The sequence below is a fragment of the Hypomesus nipponensis genome, chromosome 2 (assembly GCF_054491055.1).
Source record: "Hypomesus nipponensis isolate SF chromosome 2, ASM5449105v1, whole genome shotgun sequence".
NCBI classification, from domain to species: domain Eukaryota; kingdom Metazoa; phylum Chordata; class Actinopteri; order Osmeriformes; family Osmeridae; genus Hypomesus; species Hypomesus nipponensis.
The window spans coordinates 17,823,144-17,839,691 of NC_140362.1; the positions used below are offsets into that span (position 1 = coordinate 17,823,144).

Consider the following 16,548-nt stretch of genomic DNA (forward strand, 5'->3'; position numbering starts at 1 on the left):
ATATATAAAAAAAAACTTGTGAAATATATAGCAATGATAAGTGTACTAATGAAATTAATTGTTTTTGTTCAACCCATGAATTATTTGTAGTATCTAAAGTTAAATGAAAATCTGTTCAGCTCTGCCTTTCTCCTGGACTCCATCCAATCTGCAATCTTCTAATAATACATTTCGATAAACTTTATCAAGTCTGTTTCAGTGGTTTATTTAAATATGACTAGTTGGACCCTACAGGTGGAGTTGACAGGTCTACACAGGTTGATAGAGGTGGAATTGCTAAACTGATCATGTGTATTTGTTTGACAGAGGATACTCTCTCTTGGAAGAGGTTGTATGTATGAGTTATTATTTTATTAGCGCTAAATGTAAACTCGACATGGTTCCATCGCTAAACTCTCCACCCTCACTGACTTGTGGTCCAAAATGTTCGTCCAGCCATCATTCATTGCGTGACTGTAAATTAAGTAGGACAAACGTGCCATTTTTATCCACAAAACCTAGGTATTTAAAAATATTTATCTGGATTCAACAGAGCCTTCACACCATAGACAAAATGCTTCACACCACTCGGCTCGGTACTGTGGTATTTGACTACTTCCGGCTTACGGTACGTTTTTCCCAGGATACATTGCGACGTTTATAAGGAAGTCCTAAAGAATCAGCTGATTTTGAACGTGGATTTGGAGAAGGTGGATGTTTGTTGAAAATACCCTTAATATACTACAATAGTGAGATTTCCAACCCAATTTTTTGATAAAGCAGCTATGTTGAGACCTAAAGCATTAACGCAAGTTCTCAGCCAGGCGAACACAGGCGGAGTACAAAGCACACTGTAAGTAAAGTAGTATTTTCAACATGGAGAATCAGACAATAACAAATCTAAAGTTAAAGTTTGTCTAAGCAAATTGTGTCTTGTCGCAAGTGTTACGTAATTTTAGGACAATGCTCGCAGCACTAACGTACGTACGTAGTCAGTTCTGTGTTTCATGTGACCAAATACATTTATTAGATTTACCTGCATTTTAAAGTAGCCAACAGATGCACACCTAACACATGGCCACAGTGTTTTGTGGTAACCTAAAGGCCTCTCTCGACTAATCTTGCTTGACTCCCCAGATTACTAAATAATGAAGGTTCCCTGCTGGCTTACTCCGGTTATGGGGACACAGACGCTCGAGTGACAGCCGCCATTGCAAACAGCATATGGGCAGCCTATGACAAGAATGGACATCAAGCCTTCAATGAAGACAAACTCAAATTCATTCTGATGGATTGTATGGTTAGATGACTTTGTAAACACAATGGGATTACTATCTCACATTATGAAATGCATTCATTGTGTATGCATTCATTGTGTATTCACTGTATTATCTTCCGTATAAACTGAAAATATTTGTCTATCTGGGCTGGTTCTACAGTTTAGACAAGACAGTATTATATGAATTAACCACAATCTATGCTGACTTTTAATGTTTTATCTTTTTAGGAAGGAAGAGTGGCCATAACTCGAGTAGCCAACTTGCTGCTCTGCATGTATGCCAAAGAGACTGTGGGTTTCGGCATGCTGAAAGCCAAGGTAAAATAAATCTTATATTTTGGAAAACTAGACACTTGTACTTGACACCCTTTTTTAAAACAACCATCTTGGTATCTGTGGTGACATGAGTCTCAGACTGATTTAGTAAAAAAAAACTATATGTCCACTTACCTTTTTAGTTTGAGTGGGACAACGCAAGTATACCAAACAAGCATACTGACGTCTTTGAGCAGATTTTATTTTGTGTATGTTTTTGTTTTAGGCTGAGGCCCTTGTGCTTTACCTGGAGGAACCATTAACTCAAGTCGCAGCATCCTAGAGGAGAATTTGTTCGGGACACTACCCGTATTTCTTTTGCTTGAAAAAAGTGTTTGATCCAGCTAAGATGATTTTGGAGCTATTGTTGCATAATATTTGTTCACTTTGCCTGTTTTCCTTGAACCATCAGTGTGAGTATGTGTTGGGGAACTGTGTTTAAATGCTGAATATTGTATTTTTGACTCGATGCTCCAATAGGCCTGAATGCGTGCTTCGTACACGTATGAAATATTTTGGCTGTGACTGCTTTCATAAGCATGGTTGTGTGCCAGAAAACACTGCTCTATTGTTGATACATTAACTTTGGTAGATACATCTTAACTTTGTATGCTAGCTAAAATCATAATGTTGGTGTCCATTATCCCTACTGCATGTCCTATTGAAAGAGGGTTACAGTATTGGTAATGATTAGTTATGTGATAAAGGGTTGTCTATATTTAAATTCTCAAAACTGTCATTATATCATGAATATTGTATGCATTTTGGTTTTGCTATTGAGTAAAAACGTAAACAAGTGTACAGTTGTGGTACTGTCTGCAGTGATTTCAACTTTCCAGTAGATGGCACTGTCTCACTGGGCTACACCTGCCATAAAATTACCTGTTTAACCTGCCCCCACCTGCCTAAACCCAACCCCAATCTGAACTACCTTGTGACACAGAGCAAGCTCAGTTCCTTGTTCAAATAAGCTAACTTTCTATTTAAGGGAGCGGGGAAGACTGACAACCTAGTAACTGGCACTGGCGTGTAAAATTATTTTTTGTCGCATTTATTTACTTTAAACCCAAATATTTTGGATTAGGTGTGCGCCACTTTTGTCGTGCATCCTGTTTCCCTCCCTAAACTTTGAATGCTTGAGTTGGACACAAGACTCAACATTGTGTGGTGGCACCATTGATGGGCCATAGAATGATGTCAAACGAGGCTTACAACTTTGTATTTAAAGGTAAGCTTTTTGTTTTTAATTCTAATATCATACTACAAATATACCTCTGTAAATAATATTTCAGTGTTGCATTGTATTCTAATTGATCCTAGATAGCTTAATTTGGGATTTTAAGTAGTGTATGCGCAACTTGTGAATGTTTGCTCCCAGTGTCAATAGTGCCACCAACACCATAGGCCACTAATGGCCTACCTTGAAAGGCTTTAATGTATTTATCCACACACAAAAACAGTATACTTGATTATATCACTAATTAATTCTATAACTGGAGAGGCATGTGGAATATTACACTACACCACTGACACACTACAGGCTCAGCTATAGCTCCAAAAGGAATGAAGGTAAAGGAATGTGATGAAGGGAGTTTAAATGACACTTGACCTAATGAAGGGTTTTCCATTTAGTGTTTCCAGGTACCATCTGATGTGCACCAGGTGTGCATTAGAATGCAGAAGCTGTTTAGTGTATCACACAAATAACATACAATCCCATTACCTATGATTGGCTGATAGAGAGGAGAAACCGAGTAGCTTTAAGCACTCTGCTTAAGGTCACAAAGAAAGAAAAAATAGAGGTAACTTCTCTCAGTTTACTAATCAGGCCACAGGAGTGCTGGGAGTTTCCTCTCCCCTTTGTCATGGAAACCAAGGGAAATGTTTGAATAAGAAGTTACTGAGTAAGAGAACTGAGTAAGGAGATGAGGAAAAATAAGGATTCCTTTAGCCAATCTGGTAAAACTAAACAGTAGAACAATGATCAGCCAGTGGAGTAAACAATTACCCTAAACAAACCAGCTGAACAGCTCGACAACTTAACTTTCAACTGCCAGTTGCTGTCTCAGGAATGTAGTAACCTTGTGCTTTAACATGTAATAGTTGAAAGATTACCATTGTGCAAATGTAGGGCTCAAATGCCCCATATCTTGTAGTCAGTATGTCTGGTCTTTAATGCCATTGTGACATGATCTCCATTGAGACAATAGCATGTTCAGTAGTCTATTATACATTATTTGGGCTCTGTATTAGGACAGCCAATTACATTATGACAATTAGTCCTAATTGTGCCTTGCCGTGGTCATTCATACATGCTGTACACTGAGGGTGTGGTACAATTGAGGTCACATTTTCTTATTATTGTGTATTTTCAGCAGTCATGTGCTAAATCTTGAAACACAGACATGAGTCACTAAATAAAGGCAGGAGATCTGCTCAGTTCCTTTGTACTCCTGTTGGAAAGGTACACTGGTTAATCAAAGATAACAGGAAGTAATTGCATAACCTGCACCACCTGATTTATAAGGCCTTCCTCTTTTGGGGGAATGTAACTGATTACAGAAGGGCACATGTTTACTTGTCAAAGTTAACAGTATGAAGTAGGACAAGACTGGTTTGTATTACTGGGTCATTGGACTGAGTCTCAAACCACCTGAAATTACACAAACTTACATCATTGTAATGAATTGCACGAGTATTTAAAGGATATCTCTCAAAACTTAAATTGTTCTCCCTTATTTGAGCATAACATATTCTAAAACCATTTATTTGGATGTGGTGGTGTCTAAATACAAAACCCCATTGTCGGGGACAATAGTGGTAATTGAAATAATGAGCCACAGCAACAGACAGCTCAGACTAAAAGGTTTATGTGAGGGTTGGTGAAATAGAGTGGGCATCTAATGACACACTAACTTTAGGCAATACTAATACTAAACAATGCTCAAGGTGGGGAGACATTCAGGGTGTAACAAATCTTAGAAGTTGCTTTGTCCATAGCAAGACAAGGGTGTGTAATTGTAATGTTAGGTACATGGAAATTTCAATAGTAGGTACAACTTTCAATAGATTTATTGTAAATCCCATGTATTCTGAAATGTAAATAATTCTTGAACTTTTACATTCTAGCTAATAATTAAAAAAAAGCTAAGTGCTGTATATTTTGGATGAACCACACCTGGGAAACAGAGTTTTTATAAATCACACTTAAATTAATGAGTGTGTGAAAAATTATTATCATACAAGGTTATTACCTACAGTTAAACAATGACAGTGATGCATGTTATGGCAGTTACATTTTTAAAGGTACTCACATTTTCTCCTTCCTATCTATCCACTCAAGTGGTTCTGATTGGAGAGTCTGGCGTAGGCAAGAGCAACCTGCTTTCCCGCTTCGCCAAGAACGAGTTTAACCATGACAGTCGTACAACAATTGGGGTAGAGTTCAGTACACGTACAGTCCAGCTGAACGGTCTCACCATCAAGGCCCAGATATGGGATACAGCGGGCCTGGAGCGTTACAGAGCCATCACTTCTGCGTGAGTAGATCCACCCCTGGCTTACGAAGTTCCTTAAGTTTTTTTTTAAGCAACCTTAAGATAGGATCACATTTTAAGTACAAGGGAGCTCTGCTCTACAGTAAAACTTGTTTTTATCATTGGTAACATTGATTATTGAAAATAGTAGAGCCTTATTCTTACCCAGTTGTTTTCATTCTGCAGTGAATGATTTAAATACTGGACTAAATACTAAAAATAAGCCTCCTCTCCCACGCTTTTCCTATCAGCTATTACAGAGGTGCAGTTGGGGCACTTTTGGTCTATGACGTTACCAAGCACCTGACCTATGAGAGCGTGGAACGCTGGCTAAAGGAACTGTACGACCACGCGGACCCCCACATTGTAGTCATGCTAGTTGGCAACAAGTCTGACCTGGTGTCAGAGCGTTCAGTGCCAACAGAGGAAGCCAAGGACTTTGCAGGTACTAATCATTATGTCATATGATAAATAATGGGTGTCACTGCAGTAAACAAAACACACCAATCATAGATTGATGATTTAAAGAAGATTTTCAATTTAAATAGATTTTCCAGTGGCTTTCACAATTTAATCTTGCATAAACAACTAATGGGAGACCTAGCACCATATTATTTTCTATGTATTGGAACTAGTATTAACACATTTCTAACTCTATAGAGAAGAAAGGCCTGCTGTTCCTCGAGACTTCAGCCTTGGAGTCTACAAATGTTGAGGCTGCTTTCAATGACGTTCTTTCAGGTAGTGTTTTTTACATATTCACCAACTTCTTTTCAAATGCTTCAAAATAGTATACTTTTAGTAGTACTAACAAGTAACATGCCAATTACAGTATACCTATCCCATGGGGTTCTTATTGCATGATGAGTAAAATAATTATGGTCCTGGATGATGGAGCAAATGTGCAGAGGTAAGAAGGTACAACTTAGGAAGTATGGTAACTGCTTTCCGTGTTGTACAAGTACAACAATTATAAATTCATTCAAAATTACTAACAATAAATACATGTTGCCTAATATCATGGAATTATGGAATTATACAATTTAGCAATAACCTGCAAGCTGAAATGAGAAGAAACATGTTTTGACATTAATTTAAATTGCCAAACAATGGTTGTGTAACTATTTCAGTTGTGTCAGTAGCATGTTGTGCTGCAACCATTTTGAAACATGTTTGAAAAGTTTGTATTGTAATCACTAATCAGTTTATCTTTTCCCTTTCCCTCAGAAATCCACAGGAAAGTGAGCAGTAAAAAGGTCATTCAGGGGTCCATCAGTGCTGTGTCTTTGGCCGGCCATCTTCCTTCCAACCCAGAAGAGAATAAACCATGTTGTAAAAACATCTAACAGATGTAACACCCAATAAGGGGGCCAGTTATAGCTGAACAGTTCAGTTCTCTTCTCATTTGGTTACAGGACACTTTTTCACCCTATTCTACAGTGCTAACACTGTATTTGACTGTTATTATCACTATGATGATTGATGTATTATGTGCTCTTAAAAGATGGTTGGTATTTGAGTAATAAAGAAATAAAAAAATTCTCTATCTGGAATCCTGGATGGATGTCCATACTTTTGGGTAACACTTGTTGTGTTATTTAATAAACTTTTAAGTGTTATAAGGTAACGTTGGTGGGTCAAGTGATATATCATTGACAAACTTGAAATGATTGTGAATGTCACCTGTTAAATAAATACAATTTTCACATGAGTATGAATTTGTTTTCTGAGTGTTCTCAATCGTGAGACTGTAACAACACCTGCTTATACAGTCACATTCTAGGCCTACCGAAATGAGTGTAAAATGGGCTATTTTATGAGACCACTCATTTAAAACACAATGTAACCTTCGTTTGAAGCCATCTCTTCATTTTGTCAAACACAAAGTCTGTCCACAGCGAAAAAAAACCGAAGCCAATAGGCCTACATTATGTTGCTGCGCTGCACCTGCTTCGATAAGGTCATTTTACTGTACCATGGATTCAGTAAACCTGAGGCTCAACAAACTACCTGCGGCAGAGAGACTAACGACGTCACCAAGAAGCGATGAACAGGCTCGATGGAAGGAAATCATGACTGACAGCAAGGGTAGACGAATCACACGAGTTAGTGACAGGTGTCTTGCGTCCATTGACCAGTCTAAGCAGAGCAAGAGGCGTTCCTAAGCACTCGACGTTACGTCGTTCGGAAATGGCAAATGCAAGAACGTTGTCAGAAAGAGACGAAACTTTTCGGAAGATAGTTTAGTTTTCCTTGATAAATTATGATTAAAAAAGGACTGACGCTAGACATATCTATGATTTAAGCTGGATTGTCACATCAGTTGCCGAACATAATAGTCTTCCTGTTTCTCAGTTGTAGCCTAATTGGTTGTTCGTTTCAGGGAAGCAGCGATCTGTCGCAAGATAAATGATCAAGAAGTTGGTTGTTGAACAGAGAAACGAGATCGGGAGGAATTTGAACATTTGCGTTGATAGAAACAAATTGAAAAGATGACGAACAGAGAAGACGAATATGACTATCTTTTCAAAGGTAAGCTAAGTAGACTATGAACTAACATAGCATTACCATTTTTGACCATGTAATCGTGTTGACCTTACTATGTCGACTTCATTTCGTGTTGTTGCTACGTACTGTAGGCTACTGCTCAAAGTCAGTTGAACACTTTTACGACGAGAATGTCGCAAACGCTTGGTGTTGTTCAACGAAGTAATTTATTTTTGCTACTGACGGTGTTACTCATTAACGACATCCGACAAATATTTGACGGCATATACCTGGTATAAGTTTCATTGGACGATGGGTGGCATTCATTTGTGCGGATGATAGTGATCAAAATTATTATAGCCTACAATAGGCCTACAGATTTGTAGGTTGCGACAGTTCTAACATCCAAGTACACGACAAATGGCATTAAGTGGCATCTGTTGTGCAGGCATCATCTTACAGGCCAATGATGCAATCATCAAGGGAGGCAGTTGGACTATTGGCCAACAAAGTGTCATATACTACTGCAAGGATAATGACACATCAAAATACTTAAGTTGCTTCATCACATAGGCTACTTGATGGATAAGGAACCAAAATACAATCCCCTCTGTGTCGTCACTCACTTGTAGCCTAGTAGTAACCTGAACTTTTACCGTTCATAAGAAAACCAGTGCCCATTTTGAAACCTTATGTTATTTGAGGAAATAGTTAAGGCCTCCATCAAACAGGAACTATGACACTATGTCATGGTGCCCCACATTTAGGAAACAAGTAACCGTCAAATAATAATTGAGAGAAATCATCCTGTCTGTCTCTTCCCTTGTGTTCTGTCCTGAACAATGGTAAATGATGTGCACAGGGTCTTTTGTTCAGAAATGGCACACTAAACCAGCATGTGTCGTCTAACTGGAAAGACCTGCATGAAGAAACAGACTGTGACGTGTCGGTCACCAAATGCAGAGAAAAGATTTAACGTGTCACTTTGAGATAAAGTGCCATGGCTTGGGCGTAATAGCAAAAGTTGATCTGAAATCAGTGCAGCAAGACAAGAACATGCTCGGCCAAAGGGACAAACATTAAGAGCAATACTGCTTATCTGCCCCGTTACCAGAGACATCTGGAGTCTCTGACTTACTGTTTTCTTGTTCTGTGAATCGTTTTAATTGCTTATTTACTGCACCCCTCACGGTTAGCATGAGTCAGTCAGGTGAGTGGTTGAATCACTATTGACTGCTCCCAAACAGACTGCTAGGGTAAGTGTTGCATGGCCAGTTGACCAAGTTCCTCATTTAAGTCCTACCCATCCCATTCATGTGCCCCAAACTGCTCTGGAACTTAGCCTGCTCTTGATGTGTCAGCTGCACGTATGATGTTATCTTGACACATCCATGTCTTTAACCTGGACTTGATTTGTACATGGATTGTAGTTTGTCTTGCAGCCTAAATAAGACCTTGAGCATTGGGTGTGTAATCAGTGGTTATCATGTTTATCATTATGGTGATTAAATGCATCTGGTGTTGTTTTTGTAATGGTATTGTTCCCCAGTAAATAAGTAGGGAAATGAAGAACTTCTGTGTTATTTTTTGTTATAAGATCCAATCTGTTGGAAATGAGGTTCCTGGTTTACTTTTTGTTTTTCAACTTCCAAAAATGTCTCTCTCTCTCTCTCGTGCTAGTTTCTACTACTTCCTTCTACAGATTCTCTCTTGTTGAGTCAGCCCAGTCATTTGGTTGCCATCGACATCAACTTGACAAGTTTCTACCTGACTGTCTTGCACAAGTGTATTCTTTCATGTTGGTGTGTCACTGGATAAACACTGTTTGGTCAAGTAGAGTGGATGATTAGTCAACAACCCTCAACAATTAACAACCAACTCTTATTTCCTCACATTGTGTGGTTGTGAGCTGGGGCATAAGCTTTATTTATAACTGAGGATGTGGCCGTTAATGACTTTCGAAATAAAAAGTATGTGGAATGTATTCCTATGCCCCAGGCTCAGGTTTTTTTTGCGGTGGTGTACAATGAAGAAGTGGATAGACTAAATATATCAAAGCCTAAGTCACGACCATAAAGCAAATCTGAAATGTTGGGACCAACATTTTGAATACAAATCTTGAAAAATAAAAATTGTTGCCCAGGATATCATCTGTTTCTTTGTGACTGGATTCTATTTCCCGATAGGTCTTGTTATTTTGTCGATTTTTTTAATTGATGCTTACTTTGTGTCTCTCTGTTCTCCAGTGGTGCTCATTGGTGACTCAGGTGTAGGGAAGAGTAACCTGCTGTCCCGATTCACCCGGAACGAGTTCAACCTGGAGAGCAAGAGCACCATCGGGGTGGAGTTTGCCACGCGCAGCATCCAGGTGGAGAGCAAGACCGTCAAGGCCCAGATCTGGGACACGGCCGGCCAGGAGCGCTACAGAGCCATCACCTCCGCGTGAGCACACTCGCATAGATTAACCCTTGTGCTGCCTTCGGGTCACATGACCCAAAGGTTCATAACGAACAATCGTTGTTTACCCAATTTTACCCAATACAAAAACAATATGGGGGGTTTGAGACCGCCCACTGGTTAAAAGAAAATGCTCCACTTTGTTTTTGGATGCGGTAAAGTTGTCGCAATACGACGGTGGGTCACAATGACTGATGGGTCAGAATGACCCGAAGATAACACAAGGGTTAAGCCCAACGACCGACAACGGGGGTTACAGAAGCTTGATTTTAATATCCAAAGCGACCTCTAATGACCTGCCTGGAGGTCTAAGCCACCCGTCCCCACAGTGTACTCTCTCTCATGTCTGTATTACCTCCTCCGTTTCGATTCTGTTTGTCATGCAGATACTACCGCGGAGCCGTCGGGGCTCTTCTGGTCTATGACATTGCCAAGCACCTGACGTACGAAAATGCTGAGCGCTGGCTAAAGGAGCTGCAGGACCACGCAGACACCAACATCGTCATCATGCTGGTGGGGAACAAGAGCGACCTCCGTCACCTGCGGGCCGTACCGACGGATGAGGCCAAGGCGTTTGCAGGTATGCACTAACTGGAGCCCTCTGTGGCTTCCGTGTTCTGTCGAAGACCCAGCCCTTGCGTGGTGTTTTGGCGGACGATGTTTGGGGTTTTTAAACCATAAATTGATCAAATTCATTAAATTAGAAGTTATTGGAATGTTTTACACTGATCTTTTCCGTTCCTTTTCTCATTTTCTCACCGTGCCAGACAATTATGCCTAAACCATAGCCTAGTTGTTTTGCATTTAGAATATGCTTATTCTAAGTAGCAATCATAATCATTTATTTTTTGTTGTGACTCCTGTTTCAGAGAGAATCTTGTCCTGAGGATGTAAGACTCACTAGATCCTTGTTCTCAGCAGTAAACCAAGCAACATGTATATACTTTGTTACAACCTTGTAGGGGGTCTTTGATATAGGGACAACTGAGCTTCTATCTCAATCACTGACTGACATGACGTGGTTGTGACAACCATAGCAACCCCCTAGAAAACCACTGTAGATCAGCTGCCTCAACTGCTGCAGTCATCATAGCCACAACATTGGCTTATCGGTTCGGATGGGATCAGTGTGCAGACTTTACATCAGTCCTAAAATCTTACTCCATGTTAGTGAGTTTAAACTCAGTAACAGTTACAACTGTTCTTGTTGATAGTTTGGAATGAAGTCAATTTGAGTGAGACAGTCCATTGCAAAAGGGCAGATGCTTGTGTGTTCCAGCATTGAAAAGTGTCTTGGCTCATTTTTACATCCTGGCAATAGCTTTGCTCAATGCGTTTGCTTTTGACGTTGAGCCCCACATGACCCTTGTTTTTCTGATCGTAGTAATTGGTTGAATAAATGTCCTGCTGAGACATGAATGTTTTCCCATATATCAAGGCAGCAAACTGTGGTTCAGTGTACAGTGCACTCTATGTAAACAGGCATTATCTTACAAATAAATCACAGTGATTAGTTACAGTCAGGAGGAGACAATGATATTGTGGCGTGCAACAGCCACCAGAGTAAGTTACACCAGTATACTGTAGTCACCTATGACTTGTAGTTCCATGTGTCAAGAGAGCGATTTGTTATGAAGTGGTTAGAAATGACACACAACAGTCATAATACGGCAAAATAATCGGACATATTCTAACACTTGTGTGCATTTCACAGAGAAACATGGGCTGTCGTTCCTAGAAACCTCAGCGCTAGACTCTTCTAATGTGGAACTGGCTTTTCAGACCATCCTCACAGGTATAGTGTGCACCCTCAGTACAACTATGCCACAACACTTGTGTTGCAATGCACAAACCAAACAAACAAACTGCATGTTGGTGCCCTTATAGTTTATTTTGTGTTATTTCATGATTTCAATTTAAAAGAGAGTGGATGCTCCCACAGAGGACGATTCGTCTGTTCCTTTGAACACCAGTAATCCCTCAACCACCAGTAGGTGGCAGCAAAATCCATTTAATCAGCCAGAAGCTATAATTACTGTTCAATGAAAAAAAGAACGAAACTTAATGACTGGTCAATCAGGCATGGTCAGAGCTTCCATCAAGTTGTTTGTTGGCATTTGCTTTTCCATGCACTCAAGAATGGGCTCTGGATAGTTAATCTGAACTGGTGTAAATTACATAAGACTAACCTAGTAGCCTATAGCTCATTATCTGAAAAGGCAACATGCATTGGACGGACATTTCCTTAAGAGTTGTTAAATAGAGTCTTCTTCCAGACCGTAGATTACCTTTTCAATTCATAGAAGTTGCCTGTCAGTGTCCGTATCTCATTGAATCCAGTCATGTGCTCGGCCAAATATCCTGAACTATCACTTATACAATTATCTAATAAGCCCACGCCTTGTTTTTGGCGTTAATTTTAAATCCAGTAAAACGTCAAACCAGCCTGGACCACTTAGTCAACAACACTGCTAATTATCTAATTAAGGGAATTGAACAGAACAGGCGCTCAGACCTTTAGGAATTGTGTTCGAGACCCTTTGACCCGCTAGACATGGTGAGTGCAGACAATGGTCCCAGTGGATGACCCAAGGTCAGTTCTGGTATGGTTATGTTGAAGGACTACAGGTAAGCTTGCCATTTATTTTTAATCTGAGATCAGGAGGAGGGAGTGAGTATTGTTATCTCTCTCTCTGCACCTAGTCAGCAACCTGCATGAGTCAGTCCGTTGTCCCATTTTCAAACCGCATACCCATTCACAATACAGTCATTTCCCTGTGTTCATGTTTATTTGTAAATGTATAAAAAGAAAGGGGAGTTGTGGGACTGGAGGCATCACAGTTCCATCAACATACAGGTAAACAGTGCAGCTTCTTCGAGACTGGAGCTTTCCCTGCACTCCTTATCACATCTCTGTCTCTCTCCTCGACAGCCATCTACAACATCGTGTCACAGAGGCAGATGTCAGGGCGCAGTGATGCAGATTTCTCACCCAGCTCCAACGTGGTGCCCATCACTGTGCAACCCACACAGAACGCCACGAAGCAGGGTGCGTGCTGCCAGAACAACTGAGGCCCTGCCACCCTGTGCCACCACAGAGACCACACGGACAACACAGGCTAGGGACAAAGAGGTAGACAGGGGGAGCAGTAAGGTAGAGGTGGAGGGAGAAGAGAGAACATTGAAACTGGTATGGATGTTGTATTTACCCTCCGAAAGAACCAGAGACAAAGAAAGCAGGCAGAGGAGATGACCTGGAAGGCACAGACAGAGACATAGAGGCTATAAAAGACGGCCGACTCAGACATGGGATACCAAGAGTCCCCGACTTCTAGTTGTATTGTTTTAATGAGGAGTCTGACCATAGAATTGTTCTTTTTAGCCTCTATGGCTCTGCCTTTACTTGATCAGCGTTAAAAAAAATAAAAAGGGATGAAGTTAAAGGTATCTTTTTTGGCTTTATTGGCGAGGGGAAGACAATTGACCCGAGACGGAATCAAACCCAGGCCGATGGAAAGCGCTCTACATTGGGGCGCCCTTTGATCAGCTTTAAAGCTGAAGGACATGAACTGAATAGAATAAAATAAGAAAGTTTGCATATTACAAGAATCATCCCCTAAGAGTCATTTTTCCACATTTGTGTGCTTAAAGCATAGTCAACTGATCTCTTATTAAGGTATAATTTAATAAGCGCAGTCCCACTGCACAGACGAAAGCATTAACATTCAGCAGTACAAGAAAGGACCAACTTCACTGAATTGTGACCGCCCTTTTTCCCTGATCAGTCTCCTCTTCTTGAATGTATTAGGGTCAATGTACCAATGATATTTATTTAACACTATGTTTGATCTGAGGGTTTGTGCAAAAGTGCAACACTGTCTTGCTCTAATCAGATGCTGCTTACTCAATATGAAGGGGTTTTTCTGTCTTTTTGGTTCTCTTGTGTTCACTGGAAATTCAATCATTTTAAGATCAAGTTAGATGTAACTACCCTTGGCTAGAGGTGGAATAAAGCCATGTTATCTTCTGTACCTGGTAAAATATGTTAGTCCAATTAAATTTACAGGACAATCTTGTCAGGTTTGCAATCAAATTCATTTTTCTTTCACATAACTCTGCTCACAACTGAGAAAGGAAACCTGTGCTTGTATTTCAAACCCATCCGTCCGGTCCAGATCCGGAATTGCCTTTACCATTTTATTGTTTCTTTTTTTTCAATGTAGTCCGATGGGGCGTCTAGATTTCAGTTGCATCTAGCCATTTCAACAGCCCCCCCCCCCCCCTCCTGTGGCTAGGAAGACTTTAAGGTTTATGGGTTAGTGTGGGTGGCAGTAGTCTATACCATAGTTTCTGAATGGAGCCTGTTGCACTGCCTGCCCGCTTGGCAAGACGGATGGGCCAATCATGTTACAGAGGTAACAGGTCGTACGGCCACTCAGTCCAGTAGTCTCTGATGGTCCTAGGACTCCTTCCTAGGAAATCATCCGCTGGCCACCTGCCCTATCTATTGTATGTAACTGGAACAGGATCATGCCTTTTGGGATCATCTCTCATCAGTGGTCCAGGTTTTTTTTAAATATGTGGTTCTTTTTTTCTGGGCCAGTGTAGTTTTGTTAGTGGCTATAGGTTTGCATGGGTATGGCAGTGGGTAGTATCTATAGGTCTGCATGGTTTGGAGAAGGGCTAGGCATTCAGAGATGGGTTTTTCACAGTAAAGGGCAAACGTGTAGACTGACATTCTGCTTAGGTTTTCCAGTCTTGTGTTTTCTGGTCACTTACTCAATGCTTAATTGGTTTGAAGGTATGTTTTTAAATAGTAATTCTTATATCTGTATATTTGGATCACAATGGTATAAATAAATTACATATATGAAGTCTGGATGTTTTCTAATTGTAAATATTAGTTATTAAAATGAGTCTCCAAGCTTCCTTTGTATTTTGTCCCCATACAAATACAAAAATAATGTAAGTTTAAGATGATTTCATTTTGTTTTATTAGAAACATTTACAATACATCTTGAATTTTGAAAAAAAAAAAAATATCAAAGAAAAAAACGGATATGGCGCATATACACTAGTAAAATATTTTAAAAAATGTAATTCACAAAAGTCATGTTCTAAGAAATAAACCTGTGGTATCACATGCCATGTGTGGGCATGTTGCACTGTAACAAAGAGTTCAAAGAAGATTTTTTTTTTTTCATTTTTTTTTTTCAAAGTGACGGCCAGCCATAGATGGCCTTATGGCAAACCCTCTTTTTACTGATCACAGAGAAACCAGAAACTAAAGCCAGGGGATGCTGGCCCAAAACTAATGCACTAAGACCACTATAAGACCGGTATGAAACATCTACTGTGCTGGAAGAATCTGAAACACTATCAAAGACAAAATGTTTCGACATGACTGAATTGGCCCCTTTGGATGACGTCAGAGTTTGACACCAAAGGTCATTTCAGCCCCCTTCTCTATTACAGAGAACAGTAAATCTGCCAATTTAACATAAATATGAATCAATTGAGATTTTTTTAATTGTTGCTTTGAGAATTGTAGTTAGCGTTATCAATTAGTGTAATGGACAACCAGGTCTTCCTCATCTTGAAGAACCTGACATGCCCAAAAAATACAAATAAGGGAATGTCCGGGGACTGAAATGTTCTCTTTGCTTTAACTCAAATCACTATCGTCATTTCTGATTGCAAAGGGGCTTCAACTATGAAAATCTACATGGGGAAAACAGTCCATGAACTCTTATGTTAAATCCATAACACAAAAGATCTGTGCTGCTCAGCCAATCTACTGTATGTGACCATACACAATACATGCAAACTATTACGGATATGAATGTGTCGGAGTGTGCTGGTGTGTGTGTACGTGACCATTAACCATAGATCAACTATGCAGTATGCCTATGTGCCCAACTGTTGAAGTCTTATTCCATTCATTCATTAAGGCTTTGATTCTTCTCTCTTCGATGTAATGTGTCTGTACCTACTCATCACAAAGGCTCCCAAGTTGTTTACATGTGACTCTATGCTATGAATGTGTTACTTGTTGCCCTCTGTTAAGGAAAATAACTGCCCATTCATTCTTCATGTAGCAATCATAACAAATGCAGTAATAGCAGAAAAAATCTTGAGATTGATGGAAGCGAGTTAAGAGGAAATGTGTAATGGGTTCAGTCAGTTAAATGGGTTTAGTCTAAGGGCAATGGTTAGCTATTAGCACATGACAGTGCCAACTCAAAACAGAAGTTGAGGCACAAAATTGACGCTATGAGTAAAATACCTCCAATCTGAAAAATATTATATTACTTTGTCATAATCCTGCTGGTAAATGCACTGCTGTTTGAAATTGTGCATATCTGAAGTTAAAATATAAATTATGGGGAATTTGCATCACCTTTAATTTCATTTACACTGAAATATATGGTGGTGATTTTTTCCATACCTTTTATAAATAAAACTTCTTAACTTCTTAATTTTTTTTATTCTTAG

At 39.8% G+C, this 16,548-nt stretch overlaps 3 protein-coding genes across 4 annotated transcripts; all 3 read left to right on the plus strand.

The window, feature by feature from the left end:
* Positions 1 to 638: 638 nt before the first annotated feature.
* lamtor2 (late endosomal/lysosomal adaptor, MAPK and MTOR activator 2) lies at positions 639 to 2,374 on the plus strand. Its single transcript, XM_084670576.1, has 4 exons — positions 639 to 832; positions 1,117 to 1,279; positions 1,487 to 1,576; positions 1,800 to 2,374. The coding sequence occupies exons 1-4, from the start codon at positions 765 to 767 to the stop codon at positions 1,854 to 1,856; spliced, it is 378 nt and encodes a 125-aa protein (XP_084526702.1). The 5' UTR covers positions 639 to 764; the 3' UTR covers positions 1,857 to 2,374.
* Positions 2,375 to 2,573: 199 nt separating this feature from the next.
* Positions 2,574 to 6,810, plus strand: rab25b (RAB25, member RAS oncogene family b). 2 transcript variants are annotated; one of them, XM_084670590.1, is made up of 6 exons: positions 2,574 to 2,801; positions 4,917 to 5,112; positions 5,361 to 5,554; positions 5,770 to 5,850; positions 5,942 to 6,019; positions 6,337 to 6,426. In XM_084670590.1, exons 1-5 carry the CDS (start codon positions 2,753 to 2,755, stop codon positions 5,971 to 5,973), a joined length of 552 nt encoding a protein of 183 aa, XP_084526716.1. In that variant the 5' UTR covers positions 2,574 to 2,752; the 3' UTR covers positions 5,974 to 6,019; positions 6,337 to 6,426. The 2 variants fall into 2 exon arrangements, with proteins under 2 accessions (XP_084526716.1, XP_084526708.1); XM_084670582.1 differs by lacking the exon at positions 5,942 to 6,019 and having other exon boundaries at positions 6,337 to 6,810.
* Positions 6,811 to 7,277: 467 nt separating this feature from the next.
* On the plus strand, positions 7,278 to 14,978 carry rab11al (RAB11a, member RAS oncogene family, like). Its single transcript, XM_084709052.1, has 5 exons — positions 7,278 to 7,641; positions 9,843 to 10,038; positions 10,440 to 10,633; positions 11,768 to 11,848; positions 12,986 to 14,978. The coding sequence occupies exons 1-5, from the start codon at positions 7,602 to 7,604 to the stop codon at positions 13,123 to 13,125; spliced, it is 651 nt and encodes a 216-aa protein (XP_084565178.1). The 5' UTR covers positions 7,278 to 7,601; the 3' UTR covers positions 13,126 to 14,978.
* The last annotated feature ends 1,570 nt before the right edge of the window (positions 14,979 to 16,548 follow it).